Raw genomic sequence first — 13,472 nt, 5'->3', positions numbered from 1 at the left:
GGAGCGTAATTTGAACACTGTTGCTTCCACCAATCGGAGCCGCAGTGGCACCAGAGACGTGGATCACCCCAGGGACTGGCACTACCGTTCGAAAAGCTTAGTCGAGGGGCGGCAGAAGGGGGTCACTTGAAGGATTGAGTAAGCTCGTGTTCTGCTTTCCGCAGGAGTTCTTGCAGTCGGGCAGGTGACAACATTATCGCGATGCATTAAGGACAGGGACGGGCATCCTGCGCGGACCAGGCAGCCGCTGCATAATCAACCAGCCTTATCGTCAGGTCGGGATGAAGACGGTCTCCGAGGGATATCCTGGGCCAACATGTGACAGACTGGAAGAAGATAGGATCAACGAGGGGTGCTGCATGTGGTGATGATAAAGTTGATAACTGGATGGTGCGATGACGGCTCAGAGAAGGGGCTCCCGGTGCGGATTTACGCGCGGGACCGTCGGGGGTCAAATTCTCCCAGGTTTCGCCGGCAGTTCGCGGATTCCATCCCTCCGATGGGTCGACCAACCCCATCCATCAACCAGGTGGTGCACTGGGTTGCCTTGAGTCAGATAACAGAGGTGGGTAACGGGGATTTGACAATCCAACGCATGGGGGCCATTCCTGCGGAAAGTCATCGAAAGGCTCAGGGTCTCATGTTGAGGTTCCAGCACGTCATGTGATCACTGGTCCGAACCTGACAATAACCTACATCGTGGATCTGTGTCTTAGAGGATTATCATTGGGATCAATGGAATCAGTAGAAGTATCATCCATTTGTAATTCTTGGACAGACTGGTGAGTTGTTCGATGTTGGCAACTTGGGGCGGTAAAACTATCCGCTTGAAACATATATATACATCCGCTCCTTTTATAGACGGATCTTGATCCGCCGATCCGGATCGTAAAAGTGTTCTGAAGGTGGCCTACGAACAATACAGCATGAACCAGGTGATTCTACTCCCACTGAAAGGTTTATTTATATTCCTTATTTTGGGGGGACGATTCGCTTGAGAAGATGATCAGACATACGCAATAAAGCTATGGTGGTAACCGGGTACTCCGTATACCACCCACTTGAGCTTCCTTTGCAAACCACGACTTGTTCGTAGCATTGGATGGTGCCCTTTATGACCCAGTTCAACTTAAAAAGAAGAAAACACACAAAAGAAAAAGAAATCCAGTTGCTAGTAAAGTGGAAAAAGCAAAAAGATGCGTCCCGGGAGAGGATCGAACTCTCAACCTCACGATTAACAGTCGTACGCGCTAACCTGTTATTTGAATTAGTGACTGGGTGATGATGTAGATTTGAAAGGGCAAGCTTACCAATTGCGCCACCGAGACAACTCGTTGGAAAGGTCACTCTTAGTGTGCACTAAGTCTGAACCAAAAGACCCAGCCTCCACGGCAACGCGTTGTAATCCTCGCTGGCCGCCGGATCCACTCCCTGGTAGAGATACCGGAATTCCTCAGTGCTGATGGTCATGGTCTGATCAACCTCTGTCCGAATCATCTCGCCATGACTGATGCTCTTCGTCCAGGCGGTGCCGTTGAATTGGACATTATTCCATCGGGCAAACGGGTTCGACTCGGTGTTTGCCAGCCCGGTCCAGGTTCCGGTGAGGTTGGTTGAGGTCCAGGAGCGAAAGTATCGGTTGCCGTCGCTGCCGATTGCTTCCACGAGGAGGAGGTATTGGCTGTCACCGATGTGGTAGACGTTCGATGCCTCGTATACGTCGTATATGTCGGTCTCGTCGGAGAGTGCGATCACGGTGTTGCCCATCCCCGCTGGGAAATCGCTAAACGTGGTCTCCGACCGGTAGAGATGGCCATTGTCGTCCGAGGAAAAGAGGTAGCAGTTCAATGCATCGCAGATCACCCACATATCTACCCAGTAACCGTTCCCGATGTTGTCCGCGATGATGTCGGGCTCGCTGGCGAAGAAGTTGGTCGGGGCGCTCCATCCTGCCGGGTTGCTGAGATCAGGGTTGGTCGAGTAGGCCGCGTTGCCATTCTGGTAGATCAGATACCAGAGATTGTGCGGTTCGAAATAGAAGATCTGGGGTGCCGCGCGATAACCCGTTCCGATCGCGGTTTGGTCCAGGTAGTAGAACGGCGCCGAGTTGGCATCTGAAAAGTCGGTGAAGTTCAAATACACCAGACTATAGCCGGATTCTTTGGCCGTGCTTGCGAATACATGGTACGTCCCGTCAACCTGGATGATTGATGGGTCTTTGATTCCTGCAATGTCCCGACTGTCATTTTTGGGGGCGATGAGGATGCCACTCGAGTCCCATTCGAAGCTTGTAGGTAAATTGCTCCTAGTGTATAGATCATTGCTAACCGCGGCGGAGCAAATGCTGGTGAGCAGCAGAAGAAGGGTAAGCATGATGGAGCCTAGCATTGTTTGTAATAGAAGGTTGTAGTTGTGGATAATCCACATCAATGGGTTTGAAATTTGGGGATGCTAAAACGTACCCTTCTTAGCTTTATATGCTATGTGCACATGTCAACTTTGCGACTGGTTCAAGTCTATAGTTCTTCCACTTCTAGCATCTCATCAAGGCATCCCGCTTCCCCGTGGCGGATCCGTTCATATTAGCCGGCGGCAGATCAAGGCCTGCCCTGAATTTAGGCTGATAGGATTTCTACGATTCAGGCACAGTGCCTTCTACTCCAATAGGCTATGGCCCACAAGCCAACTAGTAGTTGACACTACTATTCTCCGCCATCCGAGACTTGATCCGGGGTAATGAGGAGAGACCTTGAACCCTGCAGATTCCCGCCACTGCACTAAATAATCCCCTCAACCCCGCATCTGCAGGCCGAACAGACTGAAAGAAGCTGATTTCCCTTGATATCCCTCAAAATTCCGAGAGCTAGGATAGCACGGTAAGACGAGAGGGATCTGATAAGGATTGAAACCAGGTATATACCTCGAGCAGTCATCTACGTAACCTTACTCCTTCCAACATAGATCAAAACGGTCTTCGGCTCAGTATCAGCATCCAGCACCTATCCACGTCAGCTTCACTCCAAGCCCAGCAAGAGAACTCACGTTAGAACCAAACGCCCTTCCAATCCCCGACGATTTCTTACCCCCAAACGGCACCTGCACATTCATCTAAGCCAGAATTAGTATCAACCATCATCCATATCCAGCGTCATCAAGCAGCCCAACGTACCACACTATCACAATTTACCCCACAAACTCTAGCCTCAATCCTCCCAGACATTCGCATTGCATTCAAATCTGTCGTAGAGACCCCCGCCATGAGACCATACTCTGTATCATTAGCCATCGCGACCACTTCATCCTCTGTATCAAACACTCGAACCACCGACACTGGACCAAATACCTCCTCGCGGTGTATCTCTGCCCCAGGATTTGGTTCGTAAAAAAAACAGTCGGTTCGATAGCCTCGATCACCGATTTGATTTCCTCCGAACAGGAGTTGAGCGTCTTTTTTCCCGCGCGCGATCATAGCAGAGACCTTTTTGAATGCGGCGGTGTCTACCAGAGGGCCATACTTATATGCATGATCTCCGGGCTCTAGCATCTCGACAACGCAGTCGTTGACTGAGAAGTGCTGAGGTCTTCCAATGGATCCACTGACAAGAGCGTCTCGGATCTAAATATCGCATTAGATGGGTCAGTCACGGTTGATGGCCCGACACTAACCCGTAAGCTCCACCATATTCTTCTATATAACTGGGCGGTCTGGCTACTCATGTGGGATTTAGACGTCCTACTAGGTTTGTTGGTCCTAACAGGGAAGGGTAAAGTTTGAACCTACGAGCGATGCAACCCCAGACTCCGTGCAGCTCCAATGGCAATCCCCAGCCAATGCCAAGAATCCTTCTGATCGTTGGGGCCACCACACCAGAAACTGATAAGGAACACAGCGACTACATTAATTATCTTGTCCGGGTCGGAGTCGGACTCATACAGAGCCCGAGTTTGTCGGTAGAAGGTCTCACGGGCTTGGTGTCTATGGGACAGCCCTGCCAAAGCCAGATCGGCGCTACTGCACATGGTAGCAGCCACCATGAGAACCCCGCATAAAACCAGGAGAGAAAACTTGTTGGTCTGACATTTTTGTAAAAATTCTGACCGACGAATGACTGGAAATGCCGGGTGAAAGTATCGGAAATAGACCTGAAGTAGTCGATCCAGGGAATCGCCGCTGGGAAGAAACAAAATCCCTCGCTTTTCCAGCAAGCGGGCCTGTGCCTGGACAATATTATGTTGACCCTGATTGCTGGGGTCGAATCCCTTAGCAATGGGAAAATGCAATCGCTTTTGGAAGGCCGGGGCCTCGCAGAGAAACGGAGCCAGAACGTCGTTGTCTACGGATCTAAGGCTAAATGACTCGCCTAGAAAAAGTGTACTTGCCTCGTCTGTAATAGGTGCTGGGGTAGATCTGACCCCTGGTCGGCAATGTGTAAGTAAAACCGGCTATTTGAGTCTACGTCTGCATCTGCACAGACGGGCGGAGTCAACGGTTGTACGTCGGACCGGTCCGAGGTAACTGCGACATGGGTCTCATCACGAGACGACCGGCGCATGTCCCTCTCGTTGTCTCTAGCAAAATGGATGGTGGAGGGATTTGGTCGCCTACGGGTGCTTTGGCCCGTCGGATATAACTGGTTTGTGTGAGCACATTATCAATCACAGGAAGGAACGAAAAGTTACCGCCCCCGCTGAGAATCAATCAAGACACACGGGGTATTGCTTGCCAGACAACCGCTGCAGGAAACCCCTCTCTGTGCATTGCACTTCACCTTGCGGGAATGACATCGGTGGCATGCGACGGCAGTTCGTTTCTGCGCTTTCAGTGTGAGGGGGATGGTGCTGGAAACATCTCAGAGGCGGGGAAGCGTATACTGTGCAGCGTTCTAGCTGGATGTATATACTTGACTGGCAGGAAGCCGGTCAAGGACAACGCTGAGAAGCCGAGAAATATGGTATAGGACGTGGAGCAGGAGCCGATTATTGCGTGCGGGGCAGACGGAGTGTCGGAAATTGAGCCATGCTGATCGGGAAAAGAGATACCGAAACCAGGAGGCGCTCTATAGATCAATAGACAACTGATAGACTGTCAGAGTGCCCGTGTGCCTCCTTTGAATGCTACCATTCACCTCTCTTACCTCCTTCTTCAAACACCACTATTCGATTTTCATGGGAGAGATGCTGAACTGAACCGATGACTAGCCAATGATCGGTATATTGTGAGCCTTAGCCTGGCGCTGATGCCCAGGACTCGACGGCTGCTAGACAATGAGCCTCATAGAATGATGGAAATGATGATGTTCTGACCAAGTGTGAGAGTTGATGATTGAAGAAGTGGGAAAGGAACGGATGAAAAGCGAGACACATCACCTGACTGGCATTCATTATACAAAGCACACTGGATCACCACCAAGTCGAAAATTCGTACGACAGAATCTGCGATTCATTAGGGAGATAACTGGATTAATTTGATCGGATTTGATTTCTCGAAGCTAATGAGGCTGTCTGCACGGGCATATGGTCTTCCCATCTAATGCTAGAGTTCTTACTCTATGAATTCGCGACAACTTGTATGGATGGATTTGATGTTAACCTTCCTTTATCCTTATTAAATAAATGAAAGAAAAAAAGAGAGAGAGATATTGAATACAATGACACTCGAACGTGCCTTGAACAGTGAAGGGTCGGTCCAGTGCCGGCAAAAAATTGACAAGGGTGGGATTCGAACCCACGCCATCTTACGATGATCAGGAAGCTTGGGAGCTGCATATTAAGGTGTGACCTTAACCTGACGCCTTAGACCGCTCGGCCACCTTGCCTTGGATGAAGAAAATGTGCTAACATTTGATAAATAACCACCCGGCGTGAGATCGATCATACCATCACTTCATGACTGTCGACTCATAGAAAACCGTCATGAACCATGGCTAATACCTGCCTTAATAGACATAAACGGCTAACGCAGAATGTCGTAACTACCGGCACCTGGTAGCGAGACTTAGGTAATGGGTAATCTGTGATATTTGTGATCCCGCTACAAGTCCATCACAGCATGATAGTCCAAACCACACCGATAGACTCTTTCCATGTGATTCAGTGGGCCTTGGACCAGACATATAATATTTTGTAGAACATTGGCCTGCTCTGGGTAATGCAAGGATTACACTATTACCAACGCTAGAGAGAGTGGGGTAGGCTAGAAGACAGTCCCTAGCAGGAAGCTGTCCAGAACATCCAGGAGCCCGAATCTCGGAGTTTGTCCCAGCTATATGCCCTGTGGGACAAGCCTGAAGGTTTACCCATCAATCAAATAACAGACATGGACAATCCTGCCATCTATAAGCTACTGCCAGTATGGCGAGGCTCCAGTCAAGACCTACAAAAAGAGGCCCAATTACACGAGGAACAAAAGCGCCAGATCCACCACGAAGTCCAAAGAGAGCAAGAAATGTGCCGTCCTCCCGCGTTTAAAACAGCACCGCACCAACTCCACCCTAATATTTGTTACATTATCCAGTATAGAAGATTACCCAGTGGCAGTTCCCTTATTATCCAGCTAGCGTTCAATATCTTCCAGCAGATCTTGGTGGGGAGGTTCAAGTATCCAATTAATCTAGTAATTAATCTCTCTATAACTGAGGACTTTGTACAGACCATCCAGCGGGGAGAGAAAAACCAAATTAACGAATTCCTTAAACCAGCTTACTGGGTGCTTGCTAATACTTATAATCAGGAATTACTTCTTCTCAGCCAATACAAAATCAACGAGCTATTACCAGACATCCGCGCATCGCAACAGATTAGATTACACATGTACACCCCGCGAACCACCAAGACGATGCGATCATTCAAGGGACTCAACTTTTTTAGCATCGGCTGTGGTCAGCTGAGCCCTCGCTCGCCTCAAACCACCACGTGAGATCTGGGACTCTTCGCGGGGACGCTGTATTTCGAGACGTTCGCGATCTACAAAGGTCTTCACCAATTCCTCGGTCTTGTAACGGACCAGTACCGGAATATGCTCGAGGATCGGGTGACTAATGAAGGGTTCGTTGATGCTGACACAAGAGAAGCATTTAACTGGCCAGTGGAATGTCCCTTCTGGGTGTGTCCGTTGCTGTTCTTAGCCGCGATTTTGGATATTCGTTGCAAGAGCCACGGGTATCTACAGACACATGCGGGATCGATTGTGGAGGGGCTGCCACTTGCAGAGGCATTTCTCCGGCCATATAGCTGATAGTTGGTATTAGTAGTATAATGAGGAGATTTACTAGATCTAATATTCCTCCCTCTGCTGAAGACTGGTTCTTGATTATAGTGTAGTGAAAATGGTCTTACGCGAGAACCCCAATGGCTAATATGGTTCATTTCAACCCTGGACTGATTAACCCTGTGGTATGATTCTCGTTTCTGGTATCATCATAGCGAGACGCTGTTTCCCCATCAACGAGAGGTCTTCACCGCTTTGATGTATCGCTTACTACTCTACTCTGTCCATCTACGCAGTTTGTTCTTAAGTTCGTACTTGAATATGATACACTATCTTAAATATGAGGGTTCTATTGGTTACATATCCTGTATGGTGTCAATATGCAAAAGCAAACACTTTATGTGTTGTGGGTATAAATTCTTTTCTTGAATTTCCGTCTCGAATCTCCATGTAGGACCCGTCAATTAGTACTCGCGTATTAGCAGATTCTAGTGGTCTTACTCTAACCCAAAAGCAATGTAGTCAGCCACAGGAGGCAACATACTATGAAACATATTATATCAATAAACCCGAATTAAATACATGCTATTACCATAATCTACACCCCCCCATACCCCCATCCTTCCCCTTCCCCTTCCCCTTCCCCCTTATATCAACACCCCCCCACACCCTCAAAACTATACACCCCCCTCCGCCTCCTTCTCCTCCCGTTCCACCCCCCCAACCAGCCTCGTATACCCCGCCCCACAAGACCCCTTAATGGTCTCCCACCCCAGCGAATAATACAACAACCCCACCAACGCCAATGCATACCCCACCATCTGGAGCACACTAATCTCCGTCCCCCAGATAACCACCGAGCACACAATAAGGAGGATATTCTTCGGCACGCTGACTAGTGTCATTGTTAGACCGGAGGTTTTGCCGATCTACATACCTTATTAGCATCCACATCCAAACCAAACCTAATTGGTAAAGAGGGAGGGGGGATCCATACGAGCACAAAAATCGACACATTCAACATAAACCCCACGGCGGCATTCGCCAGCAACACCCCCACCCCCGTCTCCGACACAACACCCCACCGAAACGCCCTCAACTCGGTATAGAACGCGATCAGGAAGTTCGTGAATGCGCATACCGGGGCTGAGTAGTATAATGTGACGAGGGGGTCCATTTTCTGCCCTCCGCCGTCATGGGCAGAGGAAGAGGAGAGGAGGACCTGGATCATGACGAGTCGATTGGCGTCGAAGATTAGACTGGCGAGTTGGTAGAGGACGCCGAGGCCGGAGAATTGCACTTCGCCGGCGACGGCGAGGCCGATGCTTAGGGCGATGAGGAGGATGTTGAGGAAGGATTCGAGGGTGGGGGGGGTGACGTGCCAGGCCCAGCTGGTGAGGAGGGTTATGATGGGGCCGCAGGCCTGATTCCATTCCCGAGGGAATGGTGGGTTAGTTGGGTTGGGTGAAGGGGTTGGGAGGGGAGGGGGGGAGGGTAGGTACTTTGAGCATCTGGATGAACGACACGTTCAGGTAGAGGTACACGATGTTACTGCAGACGAGACTCCCGCTGTAGAGGATGCCGATGGGGACGATCATGCGGAGATAGGTGCGGGCGTCCATGCGAATTGTTTTGCGTCCGTCGAGGAGGGTGGTGGTGCGGGCGAGGAGTTGGGTGGCGAGGGTTGCGAAGATGAGGTGCCATGTGGTGAGGATGATTGCTGGATAATCAGTGGGTTATTTACTATGTAGCATGTGTGGTTGACGACTCACGATAACCTGGATGTGTTAGTATTTTTGCTTATCGCAAGTGCGAATGAAACGTACGAAATTCCGTCGACTCAATCACCCATTTATTAAAGAGGATGGTCAGATTGGACCAGAATACCCAGGACCTATAACAAAGGTGTTAATGCGGACATTAGCGAAGGTATCACTACGTACAGAATACCCAGCGTGACGGGCCACACGGAGGCCTCCTTGGGAGGCAGATCCAGGATCGTCATTGGCGGTCTGGCCGTCCAGCAAACACGATACTAACAAATTAACAGGCTGTGGTGGCCATCGCTGCGTCCGCCCGGCAATGGCAGGATATATACAAAGTCGCGATGGATTATGCCATCAATTGCAACCCCGAGTCTGGACCGGGGAGGATCAGACGCTGGAGGGGAGACAAACGAGGAGTGCGACCCTGGGACGTTTGCGGTTTTGATGGGGCGATCCTCGGGATGGCCGGGCATCGGTGTAACCTTCTGCCAGTGCCAGTGCCAGTGTCTGTGCCAGGCTTTGTCCACCTCCAGCTGCATCGGTCAAGCTTCAGGACCCGTAGGCGGCCACTTAATCTGGGTTGTCATTGGTTGGGGCGTACAGGGTCCATCAGGATGGCTTCTGATTGGTTGGTATTCATGGGGGCTCTTGCTGACCCGCTGGCTTCCCTGGCTATGGCGGGCTGAATCAGGGGTAGAAAAAGCTACGAATATGCTTTGGGGAAGGTTTGTGAATTGAATTTGATTCAGGGTCAAGTACGGTTGGTCTATGCCAGAGTGGTTGCTGTGATCGTCCAGGGGGGTGTAGTGTGGAGTGTGAAGTGTGAGACAGGGGAAGTCGACGAGATGACAGTAAGCTTATGTGGAAGAAGTCATTAACTCATTCTGACGTGTGCTACACTGCTGACTGTGCACTGCGAAGACTGACCTTCACTTGGCTGCACGGCTGCACTGCTGCACTGCTGCAGAAATGCAGAATTCAGTTGCCTACCGGAGGGCTCGGAAGCCTGAGGCCGTGCCGATAGGGCTGAATGCGTCGGACGCATCGCAGCAGCCAATCAGACTGCAGTGGGCCAAACACACCAGTGACAAATTAGTGGCACAACCAGGCCATATCTAGTGAGATCTCGCGATTTACTCCATTACATCTAAGGCAACTGAAGCCAATTAATGAAATGTGATCCGTAATTTAATCCAGCACCGCACGTGGTCGTACCCCCTGACATCGCACATGACCACCCACTCAAACATAGTGAAACGCAATGATCACCAGATCTGCAAACCCTAATCAACATAATACCCAACAAATACCATCTACAATCCCACGAAACAGGAACCCCACATCAAAGCATCTCACCACGAATGCGTACAATACGTAATAAAATAACTCGGCCACTCCTCGACATCAATCCAGCGTTTACACGCTTCCGGATCAAACTCCGGATTCCCCCACGCCGCCAAACACGCCGGATACTGATCATCCGCCCAGCTATACGGATAGATCTGCTGGCGGGGCAACACGACCATCTTATCTGCTGTTGCCCCCACGACCGTTTCCTCGCCCTCGGGCCCGCAGTACAGATCCCACCCGGGGGATAACCGCCGCACTGCCCGACAGACAGACCCCCGTACCGAGCTGTCGGTGAACGTCTCATAGTACTTGTGTAACATATCCCCTAGTGCCCCGGGGCCCGTGAGGCCCTCGACGGACCCGTCCCCGTTGCCGTTGGGGTGTTCGATGACGTGCAGCACAGGGAGGAGCCAGAAGGGGTGGCCGGGGGGCGAGGCCATCCACCCGTTGGGAACGGCGCCGGGACCGTCCAGGCCTTCTTTGTGGGCCATGTGGCCGACGAAGCCGCGTTGGGTGTTGTCGGTGTCGGGGGTTTTGCGCGGGCCTGTGGAGAGGATGTGGGTGTGTTTGGCGAGGCGGGTGGCGTGGCCGGTGAAGAGAGGCTCCACGGGTCGGAGGGCTTCGGTGTCGACGTCGGCGTACATTCTAGATTCTGTTAGTGCTGGTGGTGATGGGGATGATGGTGATGGTAAAGGGGGGGGCTGACTTACCCCCCGAAAAGATACATGTAGAGATTGCGCACCACGTCTGCGCGATGAATCTCCTTCGGAAGACGGTTATAGTCCGGCAGAAACCACGGAAAGTACTGTTCCACGAGCATGCGATTGGTCTCGTCGTCCCAGAGGACATACTCCCAGTCTGGGTTGTAGGTGCGCATGGTCTGGACCCAGGCTTGGGCGTCTTCGCTCATGTTCGTGCCGGCGGGGAACCAGGTCTGGTGGATGATCTTGGGGATGGTGGTGAGGTCCTGGGACAGGGGTCGGGCGAGGAGATCGCGGGCCGAGAGGGTGCGGGCGTAGCGGGGTTTGAAGGGGACTTCATAGTCCGTTGGGAGGAAGTTGGGGTTGAAGAGGTAGAAGAAGGCGATGGTGCTGGCGAGGATGAAGGTCAGTTGGAATCGACGACGGCTGAATTGGACGCTGAGCCATTGCAGGCAGGATCGTCGGGGGGGGGAGTGGAGGATCATGGGGGCGGATGGAAGGTCGATGCTGGTGAAGGATGATGAGGAGGAGGATGGGTTGGGGTTGGTATAGACCACCATGGATGTTCGTCTCGCCTTCGGGGGATAATCTCGGACGGACGGGGGAGGAATAGGCGGCAGGGGAGTACCACGGTGGGAGATACAAAGACTGACCAGTTCGTATTATGCGAGGTTGTCCAGCCGGACTTGTCGGCGTGGTCCAGGGACGTAGGGTCACATCGAGGTGCCCTGCCCGAAAACGGGAGGTATACGAACTCGATGATCCGCTCCAACCGGCTGGCTGGATGGGACCATGGTTGATGCTTCCAATGATTAAAGAGATAAAAATACTTTCAGGTTGATGGTGCAGTTGAAGCTGGCGTAACCACTTATGATCGTGGTATCAAACGGTAGAGCATAGTTGATATGGAATTACTCAGGGGATGAGAATATATGCATTAACATTATCATTCACTAGCCATAGACATAGCAATAGTAGCACCAGTCCATCCCAGTAAGTAGGAAGACTCTCAACACGACCAATATGTACCACAATTACCCGAGATTATCCACCCTTGCGCAGCTACGCCTGTACACCACTTTTCATTCTACCATACCCTCATTTCTGATGTCCAAGCATGATCTTCATGTACCTACCCCAATCATCAGCTAGGTCATCAGGTCATAGAAAAGTTGACTTACAAGCTCATCCCCGTCAAAGCCATCAAAATGCCCGCAATGCTCTGCCGCAGAATCTCATGGTCACTCAACACCCATCCCAGCCCTACAATAACGCACGTCTTAAGCTGTCCGATCACCGTGCTCGTCACCGGTCCCGCAGCATCGATGATATAAAACTGGGACAGATTCACCAGACAAGCGAAGATTCCGCTCTGCGACACATTAGCTTCCTCTTCGCGAAAAGGGAATCAGAAGGCTCACCGCAAGGATCGCAACCCACAATGATCCCGGAACCGACGAAACCTCCGGAAAGGTCTCCATCCACGGCACCACACACAACAGCACAGCAGCACTAGCAGGCGCCTGATTCAGCAGAAGCTGCATGCTGCTCATCTCGAGTTTCTTGTGATACCGACCGACCAGCACCGTATACAGCGCGCTGGCGCATACGCCCGACAAGGCGAAGAAGATGCCTTCCGGCGTCGTGGTATCATTGCCGTGGGCGGAGGGGAGGGAATCGAAGTAGGAGACGATTCCGACGCCCGTACACAGCAGCAGTAGGGGCAGGAAGGCGGCTTTGGGGATGCTGGACTGGAAGAGAGCGTAGTTCAACAACGCGGTGGCGGGCGTGAGGAGTAATCGCGCCAGCTGATGAAAGATGACGGACGAATACGCCAGCGCCAGATTCTGGAAGATGACTTGAATGCACATGGCCGCGACGAGATGGAGGATGCGATAGGGCGACACATGCTTGGGTTCAAACCAGCCACAAAAGGGACGCGATGCGAGCCATAAGGTGAGTCCGGTGATGGTGAAATGGTAGGCGGCGAAAGACACTTGCGAATGGCGGAAAGACGCGTTCGAGAGAATGGACTTGTTGGTAAAGACCTGCGGTTGTCAGCATGTCTTCTTCTTCGACTGGGAACAGTCAACACGTACAATGGCAACCGTTGCGATGATATTGATCGTCATCCATACAATCAGTCGGACACTCCCAGCTCGCGTGTCCGACTCGGGAGGCACCACATCAGCCCTCTTCTCGTCATCCGCCGCATAATAACCCAACTCAAGCTTCACATCATCTGGTGGGGGACTGGTCGGACTGCAAGTCACCGAGTCCAGCAGTCCTCTGCGCTCCTCCTCCTTCCATTCCGGATCTGCGACAACCATCGTGACAAAATACCGTAAAATCTTCCACTGGTCGTTTATCGAGTGGATTCTAGCAGACATCCCAGGCCGAAATGCGAGGATGCGCCCACGATCTCTATTTCAAGCGAAAACTCTAAAA

At 51.5% G+C, this 13,472-nt stretch overlaps 4 protein-coding genes and 2 non-coding genes across 6 annotated transcripts; all 6 read right to left on the bottom strand.

The window, feature by feature from the left end:
* Positions 1-1,199: 1,199 nt before the first annotated feature.
* On the bottom strand, positions 1,200-1,328 carry BO80DRAFT_t97. Its single transcript has one exon. It is a non-coding gene; the product is annotated as a tRNA-Glu (tRNA).
* Positions 1,329-1,359: 31 nt separating this feature from the next.
* On the bottom strand, positions 1,360-2,373 carry abfI (putative alpha-L-arabinofuranosidase; the record flags this gene model as incomplete). Its single annotated transcript, XM_025715543.1, has 1 exon — positions 1,360-2,373. The coding sequence occupies one exon, from the start codon at positions 2,371-2,373 to the stop codon at positions 1,360-1,362; it is 1,014 nt and encodes a 337-aa protein (XP_025577437.1).
* Positions 2,374-2,933: 560 nt separating this feature from the next.
* BO80DRAFT_442795 (ALDH-like protein) lies at positions 2,934-4,020 on the bottom strand (the record flags this gene model as incomplete). Its single annotated transcript, XM_025721293.1, has 5 exons — positions 2,934-2,999; positions 3,043-3,108; positions 3,170-3,616; positions 3,667-3,733; positions 3,782-4,020. The coding sequence occupies 5 exons, from the start codon at positions 4,018-4,020 to the stop codon at positions 2,934-2,936; spliced, it is 885 nt and encodes a 294-aa protein (XP_025577436.1).
* A 1,684-nt stretch (positions 4,021-5,704) lies between these two features.
* Positions 5,705-5,816, bottom strand: BO80DRAFT_t96. Its single transcript has one exon. It is a non-coding gene; the product is annotated as a tRNA-Leu (tRNA).
* A 2,068-nt stretch (positions 5,817-7,884) lies between these two features.
* Positions 7,885-9,367, bottom strand: BO80DRAFT_462857 (uncharacterized protein; the record flags this gene model as incomplete). Its single annotated transcript, XM_025722544.1, has 5 exons — positions 9,151-9,367; positions 9,028-9,101; positions 8,710-8,927; positions 8,205-8,630; positions 7,885-8,136 (listed from the first exon to the last, which is right to left on the bottom strand). The coding sequence occupies exons 1-5, from the start codon at positions 9,210-9,212 to the stop codon at positions 7,885-7,887; spliced, it is 1,032 nt and encodes a 343-aa protein (XP_025577435.1). The 5' UTR covers positions 9,213-9,367.
* Positions 9,368-10,325: 958 nt separating this feature from the next.
* On the bottom strand, positions 10,326-13,354 carry BO80DRAFT_350184 (uncharacterized protein; the record flags this gene model as incomplete). Its single annotated transcript, XM_025715533.1, has 5 exons — positions 10,326-10,968; positions 11,034-11,450; positions 12,206-12,396; positions 12,446-13,072; positions 13,124-13,354. The coding sequence occupies 5 exons, from the start codon at positions 13,352-13,354 to the stop codon at positions 10,326-10,328; spliced, it is 2,109 nt and encodes a 702-aa protein (XP_025577434.1).
* Positions 13,355-13,472: the final 118 nt, after the last annotated feature.

This window comes from Aspergillus ibericus (genome assembly GCF_003184845.1).
Source record: "Aspergillus ibericus CBS 121593 unplaced genomic scaffold BO80scaffold_10, whole genome shotgun sequence".
Classification (NCBI taxonomy): domain Eukaryota; kingdom Fungi; phylum Ascomycota; class Eurotiomycetes; order Eurotiales; family Aspergillaceae; genus Aspergillus; species Aspergillus ibericus.
The sequence above is the reverse complement of the archived record's forward strand: the minus strand, read 5'-3'. Positions and strand labels throughout refer to the sequence as shown.